The sequence below is a fragment of the Oreochromis aureus genome, linkage group 15, assembly GCF_013358895.1.
Source record: "Oreochromis aureus strain Israel breed Guangdong linkage group 15, ZZ_aureus, whole genome shotgun sequence".
Lineage (NCBI taxonomy): Eukaryota > Metazoa > Chordata > Actinopteri > Cichliformes > Cichlidae > Oreochromis > Oreochromis aureus.
This window is the reverse complement of record NC_052956.1, coordinates 16,844,849-16,871,694: the sequence shown is the minus strand read 5'-3', so window position 1 is coordinate 16,871,694 and position 26,846 is coordinate 16,844,849. Positions and strand designations below refer to the sequence as shown.

Genomic DNA, 26,846 nt, shown 5'->3' with positions numbered 1-26,846 from the left:
AGTCAGAAACACAATTTAGATATCTGCCTTTAATTTCCCCTTCCATCCATCCTCTCATCTTATATAAATGTTTGTTTGTTTTTTTGCAGAAAGCTGCTGCCAAGAAGGTTGAAACCCCTGAGAATGAACCAGAAAAAGCAGAGTGAGTAACATTAAGTGAAATTAAAAATAATTGCCATCAAAATAAAATTAACTTAAAAAGCAAATAAAAAATGATAAATACAGCACAGAGAACCAAGAGAAGGAGGATAAACCAAAGGAGGAGGCGGCTAAGGAGCCAGTGACAGAGGAGAAGCCCAAGACCAGGTCAAGTCAGCCTAAAGAGCCAGCACCGGCGTTCATGTCCAGTATTTTTGCAGTTCTGGATGTCTATCTGAACAAGACGGTGGTAAGTCATCAGTTTAGGTTTCATTCCTTATGCAATTATCTCTAAAATATGGGCACACTTTGAAAGCTATCAATAGTTAGTCTTACTGTGAAACTTTTTTCCTCACAGAACTACCTGGCTCGTAACTTCTATAACCTCCGCTTCCTGGCCCTGTTTGTGTGTTTTGCCATCAACTTCATTCTGCTCTTCTACAAGGTAACTCAAGCGTCAGTCCAAGTGGAGCACAAATTTTCACAGAATTTCCATAAAACTGAAAAATGACAAAAGATGACATGAATATCACAAGTGAAATTGCGCTGCCACTTAAATAAGAAACACAAAACAAGGAAGTCTAAAAAAGTCATCAAAACACTCATAAAAAAAGTCTGTTTAGACAGCCTTTAAAACAGCAACATGTTTAGTGGTGTGTTGTAGCAGAGAGACATCAATCAATAACTCCTGAAAACCTTCATATCAGTGGAGGAGTTCCCAATGATCATAGAAGGCAAAATGCAAAGATACAGCTGGAAACATCTGGTAAAAATGGTCCAATATATTCATTATATGAGTGTACGAGGTATATTTTGCGCTTCAGGTCACTGGTGAAACTGATGAAGAAACTGAAGGTGAAAACCGCTGGGGTGCTGACGAAGAAGATGACGAGAACACGCTCTTTGACATGGATGAGTTTGTGCTTCAGGAGAGCACCGGCTACATGTTACCAACGCTGCGCTTCTTGGCTATATTCCACACCGTCATCTCGCTCGTCTGCCTGGTCGGGTACTACTGCCTGAAGGTGGGGAATGCCTTTGTTTGGCTGAAAATAGTCACTTTCTCAAAGACGCAGTCTTACTGTCCCAATGTTTTGATTTTAGGTTCCTTTGGTGGTTTTTAAGAGGGAGAAGGAAATTGCCAGAAAGCTTGAATTTGATGGGCTGTACATCACTGAGCAGCCATCTGACGATGATATCAAAGGCCAGTGGGATCGACTTGTCATCAACACCCCGTGAGTTTCTGGTCTTGTTAAAAATGTGGTTTGGATTTTGTTTTAAAATTATCTGGATATATCTGGATTATAAATTTTATATAAATATAACATTTGGTTAAATTAAGGGCAGAATGTTACCTTTATAGCACTTTTCTACTCAATTTGAGCACACAAAGTGCTTTCTACTGTCTTCTTCACCCAGTCACACAAATATTCATACCAGGCTTTTATCTATGCCCAAGCACTTTATCTAAATTTTCCCACTCCGATAAATGCATTGGGTGCGACTTGGTTTTCAGTATTTTGCCCGAGGATGCTTTAACACGTGGACTGGATGAGCCAGAGATTGAGCCACTAACCTTCTGATTGGTTAATAAATAAACCAATTCCAGATGGATTCCTGATTCTCATTTATGTCTCCATTTGTTAATTGTCTGATCATTAAATATCTGATATTAGGGTTAAATATTAGACAATATTACAACAGGTGAACTGAGTCTCTGTTGTTCACTTTCCATTACAGATCCTTCCCAAACAACTACTGGGACAAATTTATCAAGCGCAAGGTGAGTGTGGAGGAATGAGATGACCATTTTCCTGGATTAAGGTGGGATTAAGCCTATTCTTAAACTGAAAGCCTTTTCATGCTAGTTTTGAATGAATTTTTTATTTTCTTTTTAGTTTGGGCTTAATCTTCTGTGTCAGGGAAGTTGGTTGACAGGCTGTATTATATTCTAAGCTTGACCCTTTAGCATGATTAGACTAATGTCGTAGTCTAATGTAGCTCACACTGAATATGGAAAAAACACATATTTGTTTTTCTAAATTACCAAATGGCTAAATATGAAGAGATCTAATGAGTAATGAGGAGTTGGCTGAATCTTTTCCCCCGAGGGTACTTGTGTTTTGAGGGTGACTAGTGTCACTTTCTCTAAACTGAAATACTAGACAAACTCTCAAACACTTTGGACTTTTTTATGTAATAGAAAGCCACTTTAAGCAAAAATACAGTTCATTATTTGTTGGGAGCTATTCGCCTGTTATTCTAAGATTGTTCCCCATCCCACCCACTGTCAGATGACTATGTATATGTTGACTTTTAAATAAGATAAATAAAGATCGTTTTGAACTGTGAATCATGCAAAGCTGCCCTCGAAACAAATTAAGAATAAAATATGGAGCTGGAGGCGTAGGAAGAGCCTCTAATGGTGTTTGGCGAACAGCTTATAGTTATGTTAACACCACCCTCTGGTGGCAGTTGTGCATTACATGAGATACTATACAGTTGCACGCCAGTCAGTTGTTTTTTTTTTTTTTTTTTTCCCATTGCTAGCTAAAGTTAACTAATGCACCTGTTCTCTCCTGTGCTCCTCTATATGTGCAGGTTATTAATAAATATGGTGATCTCTATGGAGCAGAACGCATTGCTGAGCTTTTAGGCCTAGATAAGAGCGCTTTGGACTTTGACCCCACAGTGGAAACTGTCGAGAAGGAAGCGTCCCTGGTCTCCTGGTGAGAACACACCTCCCGTTTTCTTATTCCTCCTTCAGAGGTGTGCATGCAGTAAACACATTTATATATTACATTAAGTGATTCCAATGTTGTAATAGAGTACAGTCAAGGAGGGTTTTTAAGACTCTCCTTGACTAGAGATGAACAATTTTGAAGAGATGCACCTGGTCATTGGTAAGAACTGCCACAGAAACTACAAAACCGTCACTTCTCTATTCTCATGACTTGACCAAGTAAAAACTCAGTTTTTGTTGATGAGTTTAAATATATATGTAAACACAACCACCTTTCACTTTGTCATCAACAGGCTGAGCTCCATTGATACAAAGTACCACATCTGGAAACTGGGCGTGGTCTTGACTGACAATGTGAGTTTAAGTCCACATCACATCTACCATCAGTGTGATGTTCAAAAAGAGCCTCATAAAAACAATATTTACCTTTTCCTCCTCCAGTCTTTCCTGTATCTCATCTGGTACACCACCATGTCTATTTTTGGACACTTCAACAACTTCTTCTTTGCTGCTCATCTGCTGGACATCGCCATGGGATTCAAGACCCTTCGCACCATCCTGTCATCTGTTACTCACAATGGCAAGCAGGCAAGTAGTTTTCCCAGCAGAGGGAGCCAGAGTTCAAGGAAAAGCAACAATCGCACAATACAAGCATTCTACTCGCTTGAACTCAAACAGTGAAACAAATGGTTTCTGATGCATTTTTGGCTCATCTTTAAAAAGTTTCAAAACGGTATAAAATGTATTTGTGTCAGCAAACAATCTCTGTCTGAGTCTATGATACATAACGGAGACCAAACAAGGATGAAAGAACTAGCATCGTGACTCATTCTGAATATAAATATAATCAGATCATGAAAATAATACAAACAAGGAATGGCTCAGAAATCTGGTCCATGGAATATTAGATAAACAGTCATGAGAAATAAATAAAAAGACATAAAACAGTTAAGGACACAAGATTTTGCTTTTATTTTGTGGTTGTTGGAACATTCATGTGGATTTTTCAGGAATAAGCCATTCCTACTGACTCCAAAAGCTGTCAGGAGGTGCCTAAAAACTAACTGCTAAATGAGCAAAGAGATGGATGACAGTGTAAAGTTTTTTGTTTTTTTTTATTGTTGCTGTTTGTCTCTTTACTTGATGTTCAACGAAGCCTTCTCCAGAACATGATGGTCTGATTCTGTCTGTTCATCAGCTCAGGCATTTAGTTGCCAAGGCTTGTTAGGGCTTCATCTTTGTCTAATGTAGGAAGACAGGGCACAACCTTATTAACACTCTGAAATATGTCAGACTGGAGTTAAAATTTGCTTCTTTTCAACCACCGGTTTCGACAGTTGGACTGAATGACAGTATATAAAACAGATGGTATACATATGCAAAGCATCAACGGGGAAAGATGATGTGCGATGGCAAGAACCTTCAGTCTTGCACTTCTGAAGGTCTTGAAAGTCTGAATACTGATGAAAGCTAAGCAAGTACTCAAGTACTTTAGTGCAGAACTTTATTTGAAAAAAACAAAAAAACAAACCCACAGTAGCATTGACACTTTAATACAGTTCTGACAGAAACTGCAAAAATTACTCTCAAAATTTACAGTCAAACAAAAAAAGAAGGCCCCAATTGTGCCTCTGAGACGAGTCTGTCTCCTCTATTGTTGCCTCTTGAGATTAAAAGAATTTCAGATAAAATGTATCCAATTAAAATGACTCTCCTCTCCTTTCAGCTCGTGCTGACTGTGGGTTTGCTGGCTGTGGTCGTCTATCTCTACACCGTGGTGGCCTTCAACTTCTTCAGGAAGTTTTACAATAAGAGCGAGGATGAAGACGAGCCCGACATGAAGTGCGACGATATGATGACGGTATGTCTGACCACCTCCGGTGCCTATTCATGTGAAAGTGGCTGAAAATTGAAAAATACCTTTCTTTTGTGGTAGTGAAAATGAAAGACTTCATTCCTCAGCAAGGACACATTTGGAGCTGAAAAAAACCCATTCCTGAGGCTTTTAGTTTGAATGGTTGACTTGAACATGTTAGCCTCTTAGCCTTGTTCAGGGTCCAAAGGTAGAAGGTGTCTATTGGACAGTATTTTCTTATCTTTTATAAATTATTTCCTAGTTAATGTTTCTCTAAATAGAGTCTTTATACTGGAAGTAGAGTAACAGCTTATAAATGGTTTTTCATAATCTTTTGTAAAACGTAGACCTTGATGACTCCTTTTTTTTTTAACCTTACTCTAATAGATGGCTCAGAACTTCCAGCTGCAGCTCCAGTGACACTCAGTCTTCAGCCATGTTTTGTAGTTTGAAATATAGAATGAAAAAAGACAAGTTTCCACTTTCATTTGTCCTTCCCAGCCAACACTGAATGAGGTGTAGCTTCCTTTAATGCCTGTTTCCGCCCCTCTCTGTAGTGCTATATGTTCCACATGTACGTGGGTGTGAGAGCTGGAGGAGGTATTGGAGATGAGTTAGAGGACCCAGCTGGAGATCCATACGAGCTCTACCGCATCCTGTTCGACATCACCTTCTTCTTCTTTGTCATCGTCATCCTGCTGGCCATCATTCAGGGTACGTGAAACTACTTTCTCATTATCTGCGTTTAACTTAAAAACCACACAGGTCTTTGTTTTCTTCTCATGCTCCTCTAACAGAGCATTCCACCTCTCTTCAGGTTTAATCATTGATGCCTTTGGTGAGCTGAGAGACCAACAGGAGCAGGTGAAAGAGGACATGGAGGTAAGGCTCTGCTCTAACCAAACTATCTGTTGCCAGCTATAGTTTTGCTTCAGATGACCAAGGAAATCCTTGAGTAAGTGACAGTATTCCCTTCCTGCTTTATGTGAGTTAAGGAGCATGAACACAGGAAGCGATTTACTTGCCTCCATCGCTCTTTAGCTGATGGTTGGTCGCAAACAGACCTTTGATCCCTGTTTGTCCTCTAATGCTTTTACAACCCCGTCATAACTCAAATCACCGGCATCCTGTGCTCTCATTGGTGGTTCAGTTGTTTGTCTAAAAACAGAGAAAAGTTTAACTTGACTTTGAATCACCGGTGATTATTTCACCCATCATTGCGTGAAGTTGACAAATATCATTGACTTTAAACGGTCTCTGGTCACTGCTGGTGATGTAATAATCCTGTAGTCAGTCAATCCAACTCGAATTGTTTTTGAGTGTTTTCTTCATTAGTTAGTTTATTCCCTTGTGCCACAGACCAACTTAATTGTCTAATTAATTGTGTATTCCTGTGAGCCACACTGTGCAGAGGAACAAAACTGGCACAAATAAATAAAATTAACTGAGAATAAATATTACAAATAACTGCAGGCAATAATTAATTTAGACATTTTTTTCTCCTATTTGTTTGTAATGTAATGTTTTATTGCTCCAATTGTTTTATTCTCTCAGTTGTGCAACACTTTGGTCAATACTTGTTGACTTGTTGTTTTTAAATGTTGATGAGGTGACTTGACCAGAATGTATGGCAAACTTTTTTCTTGTTTTGCATCTATTGTGCATTTGTTTCCATTTTAACTTTCAATAATTCAAATTATTATTCATTTGTATGTTCTTTTTCCTTAACATATTTCACAAGAAAAAATTGATTAGCAGAAATCTAATTGGCAGGTTCAAATAGGATGATGACAGTCATCACTAATTTTCGATCCCCACTCATTTGTCTTCCAGACCAAATGTTTCATCTGTGGAATTGGGAATGATTACTTTGACCGGACGCCTCATGGCTTTGAAACTCACACCTTACAAGAACACAACCTAGCCAACTACCTGTAAGTACAGAAATATGACCAAACGTAATGTGACTGAAGTTTTCCCCCTTTAACACTTGTGCCTCCTGTGTGCAGGTTCTTCCTGATGTATCTGATTAACAAGGATGAGACTGAGCATACGGGTCAGGTATGTGAGCGAACACCAGTCTGTAGTATTTGGTCATTTTAAACACTATATGCATAATCTGCCGTCTGTGACAAATCTCAAAAGAACAAAAGGAAAAACTGGAATGTTACAGACTTCAGTAGGTTTACTTATGCAACATATCAAGTGGGTTGAAATGTTGCACAAGGTACAGCTTTGCTGGAGAAAGAAGCAACGCGTGGGCTTTCTTTGACTTCTGATATTAAGTTGTTATTGTTGTGCACCTGAGATTCAACTTGGTTTTCTGTTTGATGTTTGTGTACTTTTTCTTATGATACAAATTTAGCAAAGAAATAGAAATCTTGCACTTGTTATTCCTTTAAGCTGCAAAGGATCGCATTCAGCTACTAGGAGTGAATAAGTCACAAAAACAGTGTAATCACTGACATGCCGTTGAGCTACATCCTTAATCTGTCCACTGATGGGATATATAGTCACTGCAGATGGGATGGAACTATTTCACAATATCATATATCATCATAGTATTTATGTTTTAGGGAAAATAATTTTATTGTTTGCAGTCAGACCATCTGAAATTTGTGACACAAAGGGCCAGATTTACTAAGCATTACTATTACTATTACTATTACCGTGATAGTGCAATTGCAAAAACGTAATGACGGGAAGGAAAAGTTCTGAGGCTAATCTGCTTACAAGCCACCAATTTATAAACAAGAATGTAGTCAGTCTATTCATGGGTCAAGAACAGACAGACCTGATGAGGGAGCATGAGCGAGTGACTAATGTGCTAACAAAAATAATACATAAACACAGATTTTACACGTGTTCCTCTCTTAAAATAAATAAGACAAACTTTGAATGTTTTTCATATAAGGGAGAAATCTTCTGCTAGAAATTACTGGCGACTGTGTTTGGTCCTGAGGTCTGAGACTCAGGTGGAGCACAGGATTCATAAGAGGAGGGCTGCGTCATGATCCCGTTCTACTGTATACAAATTGAATCTGCGTAACAGCTGATCTGCTGTGATAACAATGAACACAGACTATTTATTAGGTACACGTTGATAGTACCAGGTTGGACCCTCCTTTGCCAACAGATTTTGTTCCATATTGACTTGATAGCATCAGATACACGCCCATAATATGAATCTCAAATTCTCAGTTCCGGATTAGATTGAGACCTGATAACATTAGAGGCCATTTCAGTGCATTAGACTCATTGTTACATTCAAGAAATCAGTTCAACATGACTTTGAGACATGGCATGATATGCTGTTAGAAGCAGCCATTAGAAGATGAGTACACTGTGGTCAGTGACACATTGGGGGGGACAGACATGGTCAACGCTAATACTCGGGCATGCTGTGGTGTTAAAATTAGTTGGTTTAAGGGGCCCAAAGTGTGTTAAGAAAACATCTCCCACACTATTACGCCATCAACATCGGGCTGACCCACTGATACGAGACAGGGTGGATACTTTCACGTTGTTTATGCTAAATTCTGACCTAGTATCGAAATATTGCAGCAGAAATTGTCTTGACCGGTCTGCTGAGTCATTGCCATGTGATTGGCAAATTAGATGTGTGTTCATGTGGCTTAATGCACATTGCTTTTATTTTCTGCATGCGGTGTGACACTGTAGATAATTACTATAGTCAATATTACATATCGTAACATTTAGACATTAATCAAACTAACACACTTTAATATATTAATACTTCAATATGGTGTGTAGGAGTATATAGGAGTCTAAAAAAAAAGGTGTGCACACTGTTGATAAAAGACAAACAGAGATGTCTGTATAATATATTGATCTCTGTGTAGAAGTGGCCAAGCCTAAAACACTGAAAACTGCTCCACTCCCTCTAAAACAAGATGCATCTGCCTTGTATTGGGATTATTAGTTAATCCATTTCATGTGGGACCCAGAGTTCCAGGAGAAATTCTGGCACTGCACTCCGAGCTCTGAGGTATCCACCTGTGCAAGATACGCACCCAGTCTCTCCCACTCTCCCCTTCTCATTTCAAATAAATGAACAGTCCTTGCGGCAACTATCACAACCACATCAAGTTCAAAATAAGATGCGCTCTTTTCTACGTTGGCATGCATACATGCAATAACGCAAGCCACAGAAACACCTGTGTCCACATCTTTCACTTGCAAAGGTGACTCTGCGCCTCTTTAGTAAAAGCACGACAGTAGCTTCTCAAAGCCAAAGGTTTTTGTGCTGACGCAGATTGTAGGTAAATCTGGCCTTAACAGTTTTCTGAGGACAGAGGTCAGCAAGACTGAACAGTACAAAAGATCTCGCCATATTACTCGAAACCGTTAACTGTGACTGAGTATAACCAAAACTATGTGCAGTCGTTGCCCCTTTAAACCATTCCTTTCCCTTTTCAGGAGTCATACGTGTGGAAGATGTACCAGGAGAGATGCTGGGACTTCTTCCCCACTGGAGACTGCTTCCGTAAGCAATATGAGGACCAGCTGGGTTAGAGCGGGCCGCCTCGTCTGCTGCTCTGAACCCCAATCTCCACTTTGCTTCTACCTGGAAAAAAGACACTGAACTTGACTTCACCCTGTTACCAAAACACACACCGTCATAGTGTCGAAAAATGTAAAGAGGAAAAAAAAAAAAATCTGAATTCTGACACAAACGCAAAACATAACGACTCTAAGATTTACAACTGACGATTGGACATTTCGGGTTTGCGTGTTCTTCGTTGTTACTGAAATAGTCTCCTGCCACTACGCCTCTTTTATGCAAATAATTCTTTTAATTCTGATTCACATTGCCTTTTTTCACTTGCTTAACCCCAACCTGCTGCACAATTTGTTGTTTGTAGACATCAGATAATTGTGAAGGGTTACAGCATGACAACTGAATGTCTGAATATGCACAATTTCTAGATTACCGCCAGGATGTTACTGTCACTTCCTACCCAAACCACAAGTGAATGGATGTGTGCTGCTAGTAATGATCTAGTTAACATCCAGTGAAATGACCTGATTTGCCTTTCAAAGCTGGTTCAAACCGTTCTGATGACATGATGGTTCTTCCAGGACCAGAGACAACTCTCACTTTAGGTGTTTATCAAGTGCCGATGTGCCTTATGGAAAAAAAACTATGCAAAAGAGAAAAAAATATCATTTTTGTCCCTCCTAACACAAGCAGTGCTCTGTTCTTGATTAGCTATAAGCAAATTTAGGTAAAGCTAGTTTTGTGGCTTTTACATTTAAAAAAAAAAAGAAAAGAAAAAGAAATATTTGTTGTATAATATCTAGATGATCCTTGTGTAAATGTTGCTTAGTTTGGTTTTGTTCCTGAACTGTGGTGTCCTGCCCACCTGCACTTGTTTCTACAGCAGAGGAACCCCACAACAAACGGACAATTAAACAGCAAAACTTGGTTCGAGAATTTACTGACGACAAACTGGTTACCCGCTCTTGTCTGGCCATTTGTATGTATGTAGTAGCTTTGGTAAACTGCATTTCTTTTTTGATGAGGGGGAGGAAATGAATAAAGTAACTGACGCAGTGAACCAAATGTGTCGTCTGTGACCTCTTTCACTACCCGTCTGTCACCATTCCTCTGAAGCAAAACACTCCAGAGTCAAACTTTCACAGGGAACAGAGAATTCTCTCTCTGAAACAGGGTGTGCTCCAGGAACGTTTTGACACACTCTCACAAATGTTCGAGATGTACTGTCCCAACCTCTACACCTCCAAAACAAAACACATTGCTTCTCTTACAACATGGGGGGGGGGGGGCAGGTCCGTGTGAAACAAGGAAGCATCATAAACTTCCAGGTGGACTTAATTTTTCAAGGATGGAAGTTGAAGCAATTGAACTGCCATGACCAAGTTCCCTGCGTGTCAGGAGATCATGCTGTCGAGCCAGTCCTCCAGGTCCTCCTCGGTCATTTCCTGTTTGCTGGGCACAGACTGTGGAGGTGCGATGTCTTTGTCCTTCACCACCTCCATCTTCTTCTCTTCTATCGGCTTTGCTGTCACATCCTTCACTTCCTCACATTCTGCAGATTAATAACATGATGGGAGACATATTTTTAGTCTTTCCTCTAAACTTACCTTCTGCTAAGTAATTTTAACTTTATTATCTGTGCTTTAATTACACCACATGTGAATATTGCAATCATGCAAAGCAGAAAATCAACAGCTATCCAGCGTCTCTAAAACTCAGTAACATTATTATATTTAACATACTAGAAGTGTTTAAAAATAATAATTCTGTGTGGAATGAATCTGTTTCAGAGTTATGAGCCGGTAAGTTTTCAGTGCAACTGAAAAATTTGCTTTCAAGAAAATGTCTTAATTTGCTGCTCTTGCAGTAATAGCTGGATATTTTTCAATATGTAAAGACCAACCTGCTTATTCTTCAAATTTTTTTAGCGTTAGCATTAGGCTTTAAACATTGCCCTAAGTAACAATGGCTTCTTTTTTTCTTGTCAGTACAAAAGGCAGAAGTTATCATCATCTGGGTAGCTTTCTATTCGAAAAACAAGGTTATTATAGTGATCTAACACTATGTGAAAAAAATCCTAAAATTGTAGTGGTTTTTTTTTTTTTTAAATACTTAAAAAAAAAAACTTTATTTACTTGCTTGGGTGTCCACGTCGCCTGACTGGCCGGCAGGGTGACAACAATAACCAAATAACCCTTTTACGGCTGAGAGGTAAAACTACAATTTTGGATTGAAAAAAACTAATTAAAATACAATAAAAAATATGTAGGAATGATCCTTAGTGTTTTTTAGTTGGGTAAATTTTAGAACATCTTGCCGAATGAGGCATTGATGGCTGTGCTTATTGAGACTCTGGATGTCGGTGAGTCAAATGCTTTCAAAAAGCAGTTTTCTTGTAATACCTGTACCGATTTTCCCAAATGTTGCCTACGACACAGGACAATCATACAATAATAATTAAAAAGACTAAAAAATGAACCCAATAACCTAAACTAAAACTAAACAATTTCAACAATAAAAAAACAAAAAAATCCACTCTGCAAACTAGCTGAAACTAAACTGAATTTAAAAAAACAAATTATCATTACATGAAGGAACCTTTTAAACAAAACAAGCGCGTCCATGCTCACAGGTGTACACACAGGTGATCACACACAAACTACACCCTTTTTGGCTCCTACCTCAAAGCACACTGTGCACTGTCGATCTTACGTACTGCACAATAATGTTTAATATTTAGTATTTACTGTCATATTCCCATAGATCATTGTGATGTTGTTTATTACTCTCGTTTTCTTCTGCTTGCTTTCTTCTTTCTTTCTCAACAGGTGATCCAGGTGATCGATATATATGTTTTTTGTCTGCTTATTCTGTTGGTTTTGGTTTTTGCCCTTTTCCCCGTCCCTCTTCCCGCTGTTTTTTTCTTTCCTCTTTCTTTCTCCCCTTTCTTTCCCCAGTCAAGTCTGTCCCATATTCAGCAAGTGAAAATAAAATAAACAATAAAAGGTGAATCAAATGGACCATTACGGCAAGGCTGGGATGGTCCATCCGTTGGGCATCTTTCTTCGCCTTTAGACAATAATTCTGATGGCAAAAGTACCAAACGGGACAGGTTAAAAAAAAAAAAAAAATTATCAAATGAAATAAAAACAAAAACTAGTAAATCCGAAATATAATAACTCTATTAAGAAACATTATCCAAATACAGTACTTCAAAGTGTCTGGTCGAATCTTTAGGTGCCAAAGTTTCACAATGGCCACTGTTAAGGTTAAACTGCTAGCATGCCATTTTTTGTTTATTCTTTCCAGTTAAAAGATTATGATCTCACGCAACCGTCAAAAAGATATATGTTGTGCACGACAAAGTAAATATACAGTATATATTATTAATGAATTTCTTTCTTTACACTAAGCTAACTGAAGCTTACTATTCTCCACAGACTCAAGAGCGACATTAATCTTCTATATTTTCCCCAGGCTATCCCACATCACTCAACATGCAGGGACAGACTATCATTAAATATACTTGCCCTTCTCTGTAACAGCGCTCTCCATTTCTGCACCACTGACAGGCTGGTTTCCTGCATCACCTGACACTGGTTTCTGTAAGTTGAGCAGCTTGTCCAGCTCTTCATCAGCGTCATCCACCATAGTCTCAGCAGCAGCAGCCGAGGAAGAAAGCTGCGAGCCTGAGTCCCCCACTGGGTTTGCATCCACGGGGACTTTCTGGCTGATGCTGAGGCTTTTTGAAGATGCGGATGGAGGTGTGAATTTGGACATTTTTGGCACTTCCTGTTTAGGTGCTAGAGTCATACTGGGCAGCTCTGCTGGTGCTGAGACCTGAAACATCAGGTAAAGTAAAAAACACAAAACAAAAAACTGCTTGTGTCATGAATGTCTCTGAGAAAAACACACAGATACAGAAGCCATATTTTCTTTTTTCTCAGAAGGTAATCAACACAGTGTATTAATCTACTGGGTGAAAGTAACCAGACATGTATCAATAAATACAAAAAGGTCAGTCTATTGTTTTAGTTTTTTTAATATATACTTAATTTAACCTGACATGCCTCTATGCCATATCTTGCAACCCTAAATCCCAAAAAGTTGAGATGCTGTGTAAAATTGTAATAAATGAATGCAATGATTTGCAAATAAAATCTTTTGTTCACAGAACACAGAAAACCTAATTTTCTCCGTATAAACATATTTGTTGTTAAAGTTTACCTAAGCAACTGTGTTTCCTTCTTGCATAATTTGTATTTTCTCCTGAACAACACCCAACCACAGTGTGCTGGGCATCAGCTAACACTGTGCGAGATACTTGCCTGAATCAGCTCGGGCTCCAGGTCAAGTTTCTGATGCAAAGGCACTTCTTGAAGAATCTGGGTAAGAGCTGGGAGGTCCAAAACAATCCCTGCCATCTGGAGAACAAATGAGAACACAGACTGCAAACAAATGTTTGTATCTACAGAGTTTAGGTGAGTGAGAGCACTATCGGATTCAAAGTCTTCATAGTAAATGGATGAACTTGTTCTTTTGTCCAACATTAAGCACATGAACGCTGTGCTACAACAACAGTATGAATCTGATATCTTAATCGGAATATTCAAGTGACTACATTTGAATTCTTTTGGACTTAAATGTGTGTTCACAACCCTAGATGGGGACAGGTAGGAATAGAGCAAGTATCTGTTCACCACAGTTCACTGAATTATGAAGCTTAGGATCAAATAGTTGGCTCCAGTGAACCTATAGGATGCTGGTTTAGAAGGACTAAACAAGACAATCATCCAAACAAGTTGCCACTTTACTACTCCGAGTCAAGAAAACTAACAGGGTCACCTCAGTCACCAGGATTTCTCGTTCGTCCATCATATTATGACCAAAGTAAACACAGCTGCAAGAGCACTTTTAGCTTTATAACTGTAACTGCTGTGTATTTTAAAGACGTAAAACTCCATAAATCAATTTTAAAAAGGAGCGGTGGAGATATAATTTTACCTGACTGATATCAAGCTGGTCCATCTCCCATTCTTTTTCTTCTGCAAACCGGAAATGCGTGAACGAATCCCCTGTAAGAAAACAATGCACAGAAACAAAACGTTTTGGCGTTATGACCACAGCAGTGTAATCCCCAAACTATCTGTTAAAGCTAAAATTCACAGAGAGATTCACTTTAGTACTTTTTCACACAAACACAGCTCCTGCCTGTGCAGAGCCTGTGCAAACCAACCGAGTGGCCTTCACGTCCACAATGTCTACGATGTTTTTCTTTGGAAGGCAAAAGCTTTGTGTAAACTCTTGATCAGTTTGAGCGTTAAAGCAGAGCTGGTCTGCTTTCGCAACATTACCGGTCTGAGGGCTCTTGTCACTACAAAGACGCTGAGGATGTATTATTAATAAGCGCACAGCAGTGGTGCCACACACTCAGCAGACAGATACGCAGATGAACAAATGAGAAAACCGTCAAGATGAAACTTGTGTTGTTTGAGTGGGGCACAGCGCGCGAGGAACACCGAGTCAAAACACAACATCCAGAACAACAAGGACACATGTCAGATGTGAAGCACCACTCTTACAGCTCCTCATTTTTGCATGTGATTATTTCCACAATGTTCCAGGAGGATGTCATTTTGCTGGAATAACAGGTCGCTTGTAGGTATTTTTAGATTACATAATGGAAGGCTTTCTTTATTCAAACTGAAATCTGAATATTCTTAAATCCCACATTTTCATCCTTCCTTTGTGAAGTAAAGAATGTGGGGATAACCTAAAAGTAACAGCTCATCTGAGATAACGCAAGACTTAGCAGAACTAGGACACATCAATTAAGCAATGAAAAAAGTGCTAAAACCATCAAAAAATAAAGTTAAAAAAAACTCCAGAGGGTATAAAGAAATCTAGTTTAAGTTTCTTCCACTCAAAAGAAAATTCAAGGTTAGACAGCTGCTAGAGCTTTCAGTGTTAAAAATGACCGAGAGAGGTCTTGGAGAGAGTTCTGTCTCATTTATTATACACATAATTATTCAGAGAAGATATCAGGGACAGGCTGAATGCTGAGGGGGGTGTGGTATAACAGAACAGTTTATATTTTTTCTGCTTTTACCTTTTTAAGTTTACATACTGGCTAAGAAAATGAACTGGATGACAGACTAAAATATGCTTGATTGCTAGCAAAAAAAGGCTTCATGCAAAAGCACAAACTGGCAGGCTCCTGTGTACGCAACTTTTTTACCTTAAATTGTCCATTTAAAAGCACTGCAACCAGGATACAATCAGCCAGCTTAGCATAAACAGTAAAAGGAGGAAAAGGAATCAGACAGGCATGCTTTAAGCCCCTCCCACCACTAGCAGCTGAACACATGAACAGCAGCACAACAAGCTTGGCAAAGCATCTTAGCCTGAAAGCCAGGGCTTTATAAAAAACTGAGGTCAGTAAAGCTCCATTTCAACAACAAAAGTATTTAAGTATTAAACAATCATAAATGTTGTACACCTTAACATTAGCTGTTTAATTATTAGCAATTATCCATATTAGCCATCTGTTAAATAATGATTAAGGTTTTGTATTTTCTAATTTATTTCTATTTTTATTTCTTTAACTTATTTTGAAATTTCAATTGCAGTAAGTTGCAGTAAGTAAGTTTGCTTCTTTTAGTTTAGTTTTTATTCTTTGAAAATGTTTAGTTTTAGTTTAGTTTTTTTAGCTCGTTTTAAGTATCATTTTATGGCCACTGGGCTCTGTCACTGGAGACAAGATTTAACAATAGGTATATTCTAGGTATTACAATAAAAACAGAACTTTTTGAAAGCAGCTGCCATGCAGCCTTGTAGACTGTGGTCCACAAGACTAAAGTTTCAATAAACACCATCCAAGCCTCAAAACGCAATTGTGATGACAATTTTTACACACTTAACAAATAGAAAAACTAAGAATATAAATTATTTGTAATTTTGTTTTGATTTTTTTACACCTATGTCTAATTAAGTAAAAAGCATCTGAGAACAGCTCTTAAGAGTAGGGTCTGTCTTGCATTATGGCCACTCAGGACCTTTCCTTTACAATATTTTTAATCTGTGTAGTTATGAAATAGTAAATCATAATTTTGTAAATCGTCTGAAATCATTGACAGATAAATCAGGCAACCCTGGGATCCAGGACGTTTTCAGCAACTTCTAAAAAAAATTTAAAAATTATATACATATCATCAATAATCATCAGTTGACCACAAAAGAATGATATTGAAAACGAATCAGGTGATGTTGGCCTCAAGTACCCAGACTGTGGTCAGTCTGCCACACACAGATGGACAGTCAGTGGGAGATCTGACAGAAGAGCTGCAGTCAGATGCAGCCTCTCACTTTGTTATTCTGCCCTCTGCATATTGTGTTACGGACACTCTGCCTTCAGGTGTGACCATTAGCACCATCTGCAGTTGTCAGTGATTTGTTGTTCAAGAAGCAAAAGGAGGTCAAGAAGGAGAAAATGCAGGACGGCTTTTTATCTTCAGGCTGAGTCCCTGCTGTCAAACAGGGAGAAGAAAGATGAGTTATGAAAAGGAGCATTACTGAGGTTACAATGACAGTGAAGGAGATGGATTAAAAGAAAGGAATGGGAATGTCAGCTTTACGTGACGGCCGTTTGAGAGTACCTTTATGTTGGGACAAAGATTTTCCCCTTCACTGGGAAACCGTGAGAAAATAAGACCGGGATTTGGTAGACGAGAAATCGAACCACATCACTGCTGGCATCTTAAACAGATCAAAGATCATTTGCTAACAATATTCTGCTAAATCAGAGGGAACCATTGCTCAGTGATAAGATCAAGAAACAGCTGCCAGAATTTAATCACCAAGCTGTGAGCTGAAACTCAAATGAGCTTTGCTAAACTATCTATTAATTACATCATTTCTATTTATATTTTTTTTAAAGTACTCTTCACCTAACTACACAGGAGGTCTATTGACCCTTTAATATAAAGCTATGTCACCTCGCCATGCCATTGAAGAACTTTGTTTTATGTGTCTTCTACCTTTGAGTCTCTGTGCCACCACAACTGATCTGGTATTAAGTTAATTATAGCAATTTATACATAATCAGTTATTTACCAGCAAGGCCGCCATGAGGCAATGGTATCTACTCTAATGTTAGAATGTACCAAATTGCAGAAATAAATCCTTTATGAGCTAAAATTCAGACAGATCTGAGGATTATTTTTAACTAGAGGTGATCTTCTGCTGTTTATATTTCCCATTATTTAATGTTTTCCTATCATTTAAGGTTTTCATCAGGGTTTTTAGGGCTGATGCCAGTAAAAATTTAAGGAGTCTAAAATTTTTGGCATTGTTATATTACCCAGTGTCATTTAAGTATGTATGTGTGTGTGTGATATATACACATATAAGCTTGTAGTTTCAGTTGAAAATATCCATCCCCACCATGTGCTCAGCTGTGATGCTATTCTGCTAAATGCACCATAGAAATGGCTGCTGCTCCCTGAGCTCGGATCTGCTGAAGGCTTCTTCCTGTTAAAAGGGAGCTCTACCTTTCCACTTTTGCCAAGTGCAGCTCTTTGGGTTTCTCTATATTATTGTGGAGACCACACCATACCTTCAGGTGGCTGTTGCATAAACTCAATTTAGGTGAACTGAAAAGCTAAATTTGTCCTAAAACGTAAAACTGTCCCTGGTTAGCACTCTCCCTCTTTTTCTGTTTCCTACTCCTCTCTGTTTAACATCCCATTCACTCAGTCTCCTTCAGTCCAACACAGAGATCTGCTGACAGTGGTAAGCTGCCTCCCTCCTACATCTCAAAGCCCAGTGTCCTCCTGATCTGTGTCCATGGAAATATCATTGCATGTAATTCAGAGGCACTGATACAACCATGGCAACAGCTGCCAGCAGGGATGAGAGAAACCTCTGTCAAACCTCCATAAGACACAAAAAGAGAGGAGGAGGAGGACATAGAAGTGAGACAACGAAGAGAATGAAAAAGGCAGACTTTTCATTTCTGCTCGACTTCAGTACCCTGATGCTGTTTTCAGAGTAGAGTCTAACATCTACAGGGAATGTGCCGCCTCAGATGCGTCACCCAGCAGTGTGAAAAACATGGCTGGTATTTTACTAAATACTGGTACGATAATTTAGTTCACATATAACAATAATATCTAGGCTTCATTTGAAAATGTTTAGCTGTACTAAAGCTGCCACAGTGAGCTTAATTATTGATTAGTCAATTAATTATTTTGCCTTTTTAGTATTTTCAGAAGTGAAAATCCACAAATAGGAAACATTTAGTCATTTAATGAACTGTTTCTCAAACTCAGTGCCTTAAACGGTTTGAGTTTTGACGTTTTCAGAGAGGAAAAGGACCTTTCAGGTTCCAGACGGACATAAAGTATTTCTGATCAACCAAACTTCATGAAGCTTTTTTTTTTTAATTTAATTTTCTTTTCAGATTAAACAACTAAAGTAATATACCAAAACTATATGTTGCTGTTCACTCTAAAAGCTACTTACAGAGATGCACTGATTGCAATTTTGTAGGCCAGTTTCCTTTTTTTCTCCCCTGCCTGTGTAGATTTTCTTTCTAATAAGTGTAACATATACAAACAAAAATAAACTTTTTCCTGAATTTAAAATGTTATTTTCATATTAAAATATATTATTAAACTTTACTTTCCCCCAAACTGCAATAAGTTAGCTCATTTACCAGTATGTTTATTAGAATGTCTACCTTTTTTTTTCCTTTTACACTCTTAATTAATAAATGATTTTCCTCATAATAGTTTTGATTGTTTGCTGATCCCGAGGCTGCCGGTTGGTCGCTAGCTCTGAGCTCTGGCTTGATTTAGCTTTAGCTACTTTTTGTTTGTTATGTTTTATAAATGTCCATGTGAGATTTTTGTTTCTTTTTGTTTTTTAAACAGCTTTAAGGATTTTAAAAACTTAACTTAGGCAAAATGAATTAGCTTTAATGTAACACTTTTCTATCAGATTTCTGCTTTCTTCTAATCTGTAAATGAGATTCATTTATGAAAGTAGAGGTGTGGAAATTGTCCGTCCTCTAAAGCAAACCCAGTAGATTTGTATAAATCTGGTTGTTATTTTTGATTGTGTAAGATATTGACAACACTTTTATTTATTTATGTATTTACAGTTATTCTTCTTTAAAAAAAATTAATAACTACTATTATTACGGTATGAAAACTGTTAATACTTTCTTCTGTTTGAACTGTGGTACTACTTACGTGTGGGCGACATGATTTGGAGGTCTACGGTTACATTAAATTTTTTTTTTTTTTTTTTTATTTAAGTATAGCTATGTGATTGTTGGGAACCAAGAGTAAATATTACATGAGCTGCAGGACATTTTTAGTAATTTTCAATGTTTTATTTTTCCAGATATGTTTTACTGTGTTATATTTAATCGGTGAAAGATAAATTTAACTTTGGTACCTTTTCTTCATACTGTGTGGAAATTCTGTTAAATGCCATGAACCTAACCCATGTCAGCACATATACCCTCACTATACACAAATGATAAAAGATCAATTCAAAGTTCAAATGATTGTCTAAGAGCGTAAGTCTGGCCAGTAAACCTCGGTGAGTTATTCTCAGAGAATAAACACTGCTTCACTCATACCGTGTGCTAAGTGGCTTGGCTGGCATTGTGTAACTTTTTGTATAATGTGGTATCCTGTCTCTTGACATCTTGCTGGCTGAACCCCATTTTAACAAATGAGGTTTTCTGCTTGCAACCCCGGCTTTGCTGAGCTATCTATGGCCCACTCTCATCTTTTATATCTGGGATGTGTTGTTCGCTGTCGTTGGCTTAGCTCCTGCCTTTCTGTTCCGCTCTGCTCTTTTCCTGCTCCACTCAACGCCACTCTGCTTTCACCTCACCGCTGTTCATCTTCACCCATCTCCTGAGATATGCTCAGTGCGACAGTCGAGCTTTGGTACAGTCATGATAAGGATAGGCTACGCTGGTTCTCTGTCACCTGGTTATAAGCACAATGAGGGATTGAGGAAATGTGTATAAACTGTAACAAGACTGCAGCTTTTCTAACCTAACAGTCATATCAGAGAGTGGTGTTTTAGGACTTTGAAATGTATTTCTTTACTCACTTAGGTTGTAGCTTCTCCAATCAGTCTGTTTCTTTATTCTCTTTTATATGGTTTTATATTAAGTATATTCTTGATACACACAGCCTAAGCAAAACAAACTATTTGAAGACATTTCCATGATCCCTGTTAAACTGGGACAGAACTTTTAACTTGTGTTTTTTTTATGTTCAAGGTTACTGTGGTTGGTTTTGTGAGACATATAATTCACATTTTTAATGGAGGTAAAAAAATGTTAGTATTAAGTATGAATAACTAAAGAAAAAAATAATCCAAACATAAATTAAAAATGCTATTCGATCAAGAAAAAGATCAAGAAAAATAGGATGAGGGACCTATGGAATCTTCTATACGACGAAACGACTAGTAGTGTACTCGGTGTTACAACATAAATTAAGTTCTTCCCTTATTGATGAGGTACAATACACATGCTATGTCAAGGGGGAGCCAGGACGACAAATAAGAGGGGAGATATCATCATCACCCCGACCCGAGACTGGGTACCCCAAGAAGAAGTGCGAGAGGAACTGACTTGAAAGATATTTTCATGGCGAAACCTGTACAGATCCTCTGTAGCTGGTTACCAAGTACTTGCTACTAATATCACAGATACAGATAATCATCAAACTAGCCATATAAAACATGCTCTAGCATTAAGGGATAATCAATTTCTCTTCTACCCGTTGCCAGCTGAATACAATCATAATCCCACAAATGTCCTGGCTTGTATTGATTTCTGTGGGGCCCTCCAGATGTTACCTCATCTGCCTAAGCAAGCCAAGGTTGTTGTACCAGATGACACGCAAACACTCACACCCTTGTTAACAGGACCACACCTTATGTATATAGTCCTCTTCACCAACCAAAATCTATTCACTATATAAAACTGCGGTCTGGCCTTAACCTTGATTACTCTTCCTTGCTGGAGCAGTGACAGGAGGGATATGTAAGGAGATGCGGTACCACTGTTCAGTCTCCACTAACACTTGCAGTGAAATGTTAACATTTTATGTGACTGGAAGAGGAATACACACATTCCCTGCTCGCCCTTCTGCCTCCATTTGCTGCGAGAGTAATGGTGTGTGATCAGTGAATGATTACTTCTCTTTTAAACTGGCTGTCGTGGCAGATCCTCACTTGATAAGAGAGGAGATAAAGCAATGCAGCTCATAAAAAACTTAAGAGCAACTGAGTGTTGTTATTATTATAACAGTGACAAATCCCATCTGATATGTCTTTGACAGTGCTAAGGGAGACAGACAGAATGGGAAATCTAAGTAAAGAAATGAGAGAAAAGGGCTGAAGGAAGAGGAAAAAATGACGTCTAGAAGGGAGAAAATAAGATGCACAGATTTCAGAAAATGTGCAGGAAATGCCGTTTGGAGAAACTCCAATTTGCGATGTGTGAAGCTGATTGTCTTTCTGAGAGCCCCAGCACCTCCAGCATGCTCCCTGTCACGCCTTTTTAACCAAACCAATTAGCCCAACATGACATGGCGCTGAAACCCAACTACGCGTCGATAAATCACTGTCTGCGCTAATTGCAATTAAAATCCCGAGCAAACCAGGCGAGACAATAAAGAGGGCCGAAGCTATTTACTCTTAACTTTTAATGGTTATTGTGTGAGGCTGTGTTTATGTCAAAGTCATATCAGAAGAGCTCCAATCCACTCGAGGCTTCCTTCTCATTAGGCATGTATTTTCTTTGGCATGCGGCTTGTTTGGAGGTAAGAGGCTCAAGCTCGAGCACTTCTCTGCAAAACTCATCAATCACATTTAGCATTTGATGTGAATCTAGTTTAATTATCCCATCACTTTCTTTCATGGATGTTATTAGGTAACAGTAAGTGCGTTTTTTTTCCCCCCATATTTTTATAAAATGTGGATGCAGTTGGAGAACACACAGCGTTGTTCTCCTGTAGGACATTTCAGTCTCACAACCACTCTATACATTCACATGCTTGCATGACGTTGTAGTTGTATTTGAGGAGATTGAGTAGGTTTTATAACCTGTAAAGAAAAACTCCTTTTTAGGAAAGACGGATCATTTCAGTAACTCTAATATAGCACTTTTGTCCTTCATGCGCTTTGGGAAATTGGTGAAGTTGTGCTAAAAACAAGGGAAAAAAAGTACACTCTGATAAAACATCCACTTAGCAATACATTATCTTCCATGAAGGTCATAATGTTCAGTGGCAGGTATTTTATCATTTTGTCCACAGATATCAGTGAGGGTAGGCTTACCGTATAATGCAACATGACAAATTATATCCTGCCACAGAGGTGAATCATTACTTCTGTAGCAGAAGTGGGAAAAAACATCATGTCACAATATCATGATAGTTGCCCATGGTAACAGTTGTATCTAGGGTTTGGCACAAAGTTAAAATTTTCCAGCCTTACACGGACATTCCAACATCTGTACACAGCCAAAATTGGCAAGCAAAACAATCAGGAAGGCAAAGCTCACAGTTTAAAAATGAACAAACAAGGGGGAAAAGTGTGGTGGAATCAGAGAATAACTCATAAAATGCAGTAGATAGCTCAGGGCAAAAATGTTGGACACAGAAGTGAAAACTTCTACATGTTCTATTGCACAACAACTCTCAACTCAAACTCAGTGCAATGGCAAGGAATGAGGCCCTAGCTTATAGCTCCATTCAGCAGTGGTGCTGAATTAGGCACCAGCTGAGCAAGCTTAGAGACCAGTCGGTGACAATCTGCCAACCACCAGTCACAAGAGTAAAATGTGAAGTTGGCAAAGGGTTGATGAAGGTCACTAGTGCCACTCTTCCACTTGTACCTACTCAGCTCAACTCTATTGATGGTTTGGATCATTTTCCATTACAACTGAAGACCACCTCAGCGTGCTTGGCGTCATTATAGCAACATGGCCAAAAGTCTCATGATGTCATTTGGATGCGACACAAATCCTGCACATTGGACGACATTGAAATGATGGTATACCTGCAGCTAAACCGGTGGTAAGCATTTGCACCTCATCGTTGGACCAGTGTTGTTTGTGTGCAGCCATTTCCCTCATGTGATTTCTGTGAAGGAGACGTTCTTATGACTCATTGAGCGATGCCATGGACTGGCCAATCTGTGGCATGCAGTCTGTAGACGTCACATTTTCGGATCGACACAGATCTCTTGGAACCCTGGCTCAGGTGGTACTAAAGAAAAGCACGTGGTACCAGGTATTACCACCTAATGCAAAAAAAAATCTAAAAATCGAGTAGGTACTAGTGAGACAGGTGAAATCGGATTGAAGAACTTTCACCCTGAAAGTAAAAATTCCGCCCTACCGATGCAGCCAACACGTTTCCAAAGCCATAACTTCAACTTCAATACTGCTTGAAGAATAGCTGGGTGCAACAGTACACCCGAACCAGAGACCAAACATCAATAGCCAATATGTTTAGTTTATTCAATCATCCAACCATGCTGTTATCATTATTACACAAGATCTGCTAACTTAAGAAAAATACTGAACAAAGGCTGCAAAGGCTGTACTTATTCACTGTTTTTTGGTGTTTAGGAGGGGTTTACATTTTATCCTTTTTACTCAGCTTCAGTAATGTGACAAATTAGCTCTTTAATTTGCTTCCACTCTGAGAGTTTGTTCTTTTTAACCACAACTTAATTAACTTCCATTCACTTTTTTCCATTGTTGATAAAAAAAAAAAAAGCACCATGCGTCATGTCTTTGGTAGCTGTGATTCTGATTCAAACTGGCCAGGGAATGTCTTTAGAGCCCCCGGATGTGTTAAAAACGGTAGTATTGTATTGCAAAACAAAGCAATACAAAATGTTCCTGTAACAAGGTTTGTTCTACTTATACACTAATCCCACTCAGCTGGGTGCACTGCTAGAACTGATTTCAAAGGCTGAAATTAGTTCAAAATGCATAAAGAGCCACAGAGCCTCACCAAGACCAATAATAAAAAACAAAAGCTGTGCAAAAAATTGTCCGGTTATCATAAACAAGCAAATGATTTATCAGGTTCATCAGATAATATTTTAGGTGTGTTAATCAGCTGTCAATAAGAATCTAAATAAATCACAGGAAATTAAATGAAATGAACAAAACCCTGAGAAAGAGATCTGTAAGCACTAGGGCTGGGCCATATCATACCGTTCACGGTAATACCGGTGTAATTTTGGGCAATGATAGGAAAATGAAATATCGCGATAGAATATGGGTAAAACGCGCATGCGCAGTGCCTATGTTTACATACGCACATGGCGGCGACGCAGAATGAGAAGAGCGAAAGTGGATCGTTAAATGAAACGGATGAACCAGAACTGGTTTGTAAAAATGCTGCAACTTCAGTGGTGTGGAACTGGTTTAGCTTTCGTCCGTCAGATACACAACAAAGCACTATTTTTGGTAGCGCATGCTAGCGGGCCATCGTTATTACCGGCACACTTAAAATCAATCATTTGATTTTTCTGAAAATCGACGGTGCCCCTTATAATCCCGTGTGCCTTATGTATGAATTCTGGTTGTGTTTACTGACCTCGAAACGATTTTATGTGGTACACGGCGCTCGAAAATCTGTCAAATGTTTTAGTACGACTTTGCTAAGCTACGAAGCCGCACCGCCTGATGGATTGTCGGAGCATTACGGCTATCGTAGGCAGGAGCCTCGCGGAGTGATACGTACTGTGCTTCAACATAATATTACTGTATTGTGTGTGTATAACCTCTTTTTAAGTTTTGTGGATATTATACATGGTTATGCTGAGGATATGTCGGCCAATTTCCACTGGAAATGCCTTTCGGTTAAACTGTCAGCAAGGAATTTGCATTTGCACTGTTAAATTTTTATATAACTTTAATGCACATAAAAAACAGCTGCTTGTTTAAGTGAAAATACATTGATGGGGTTTTTTGCACTAATAAAGTTGTGGAGTTGTAAAGTATTTTGTCTAGTGTCAATTATATCGTCAGTTATATCGTTATCGCAAATTTTCAAATGTATATCGTGATAAATATTTTTGGTCATATCGCCCTGCTCTAGTAAGCACCACAAACTGATACATCTTTTTGTTTAGTTCAGTTCTAAAATATTAAGCTTTTCCTCACAGGCACAGCATTACTGGCGTTTCTTCTGTTTTTACATACATATATATATAAAAAAAGACAGTCTGAGGGTCAGAGAAGATAAGAATAATACACCCACTAGCAGCTAAATAAAGACCCGTGGACTGCCTTAAATAAAGACTAAACTGCCAGAAAGCACAAATGTTTCAATCCTTTGAAGGCTTGAGCGGATGAAATGTGACAGCCGCCGCAGTTCTTAAATCCAAACAAGATGTCCAGAGCAGCCACACCAGTTGATATATTCGCCTCAGAAATCCCAAGTTCCTCCTTTCTTGTAGTAAAGTCATCAAAACTGTCCGTGTGTGACTGAATCATGATGCTGCAGTCTCACTGACACAAAACACACACCACCACCTGCACTCTGTAAAGATGCACTTAAACACAGTGAGTAGACTCATTCATTGTAATGCACAAAGACACAACACGAAAGATTTCTGTTCACTGACAAAGCTGCTGCTGCAGTGAAAAGAGGTTTGGTGTGTTTTATGACGTTTGGTTTTTTTTTTAAATCAGTAACAATTATGTTTTAAATCACTGCCATGTGGTGTCAGAGTATGTTCATCATTATTAGTTAATTAGCTCCCTGATTTGCTTTCCTCTCTTATCTGCCATTTTTTGCGAGTTCCTTAGTAGGAAACAGTGACTACAAGTCACCTTTTTAAATTTGCAGGGGGATCCATTCAGAGTGCCTGAGGCTTCAATAAAAATATTGATATTTGGGGTCAGAAGAAAACAATACAATATGCTGGGTATCAATATTTTGCCCAACCTCTATTCAGTGGTGCATCACTCTTGATTTGGTTTCAACAAGAATGTGTCTGCATTATTAGGTCAGGGTTATGTTCCCTTGCGGACTTGCACAGAGGCAGCTGTGGTGCTTTTATTAAACTAGTTTTCAGTCTAGTGGGAATATCCAAGTCATGTATTTGTAGTTTAGTGTTCTCCTACAGCGTAGTGTCTACACTTGGTCACACTAAGGCGAAAAAACAAAGATTACATTTTGTCAAAATTGTAATGATTCAGCAAATAATTCTACTAGCCAATCTATCTGCAGTCACACCTTGGTGCCCTTTTGTATACGTCTTTGGCAACACAGAGGGACCTAACAGATGCATAAGCTATAGAGATTCACCTGCATGCACTCATCCAAAAAAAGCAAACAGGGTATAGTCAGACAGCAAAGACACACCCATAAGTAAAATGCTGCTTGGTTGAAAAGCTGCCTTTAACAGTGCAGCGACATGAGAATTTGCCACAAGCAAGGAGAAAAATCATCAATAATATTACAACAACAAAAAAAGTGCTTACAGTTCTCATTTCTTTGGATAAAAGTTTGCAAATAAAGACT

At 38.6% G+C, this 26,846-nt stretch overlaps 2 protein-coding genes across 3 annotated transcripts in view; one reads left to right on the top strand and one right to left on the bottom strand.

The window, feature by feature from the left end:
• ryr3 (ryanodine receptor 3) overlaps nucleotides 1-10,025 on the top strand; it is a 116,391-nt gene extending 106,366 nt beyond the window's left edge. Inside the window, exons 93-107 of the mRNA XM_039598692.1 lie at nucleotides 90-142; nucleotides 226-388; nucleotides 497-583; nucleotides 963-1,163; nucleotides 1,243-1,373; nucleotides 1,879-1,921; nucleotides 2,740-2,867; nucleotides 3,175-3,235; nucleotides 3,323-3,469; nucleotides 4,608-4,742; nucleotides 5,294-5,450; nucleotides 5,554-5,618; nucleotides 6,570-6,670; nucleotides 6,746-6,797; nucleotides 9,177-10,025. Coding sequence (XP_039454626.1) covers nucleotides 90-142; nucleotides 226-388; nucleotides 497-583; nucleotides 963-1,163; nucleotides 1,243-1,373; nucleotides 1,879-1,921; nucleotides 2,740-2,867; nucleotides 3,175-3,235; nucleotides 3,323-3,469; nucleotides 4,608-4,742; nucleotides 5,294-5,450; nucleotides 5,554-5,618; nucleotides 6,570-6,670; nucleotides 6,746-6,797; nucleotides 9,177-9,272 — 1,620 coding nt within the window. The 3' untranslated portion in view covers nucleotides 9,273-10,025. The remainder of the gene's footprint in view (nucleotides 1-89; nucleotides 143-225; nucleotides 389-496; nucleotides 584-962; nucleotides 1,164-1,242; nucleotides 1,374-1,878; nucleotides 1,922-2,739; nucleotides 2,868-3,174; nucleotides 3,236-3,322; nucleotides 3,470-4,607; nucleotides 4,743-5,293; nucleotides 5,451-5,553; nucleotides 5,619-6,569; nucleotides 6,671-6,745; nucleotides 6,798-9,176) is intronic.
• aven (apoptosis, caspase activation inhibitor) overlaps nucleotides 3,840-26,846 on the bottom strand; it is a 44,004-nt gene continuing 20,997 nt past the window's right edge. The window contains exons 3-6 of one of the 2 annotated variants that reach the window (XM_039598693.1): nucleotides 14,263-14,333; nucleotides 13,587-13,682; nucleotides 12,789-13,098; nucleotides 3,840-4,123 (exon numbers count right to left, since the gene is read on the bottom strand). In XM_039598693.1, coding sequence (XP_039454627.1) covers nucleotides 4,089-4,123; nucleotides 12,789-13,098; nucleotides 13,587-13,682; nucleotides 14,263-14,333 — 512 coding nt within the window. In that variant the 3' untranslated portion in view covers nucleotides 3,840-4,088. Of the gene's footprint in view, nucleotides 4,124-8,365; nucleotides 10,811-12,788; nucleotides 13,099-13,586; nucleotides 13,683-14,262; nucleotides 14,334-26,846 lie in introns of those variants that run through there. The other variant, XM_031746118.2, reaches the window with a different exon arrangement.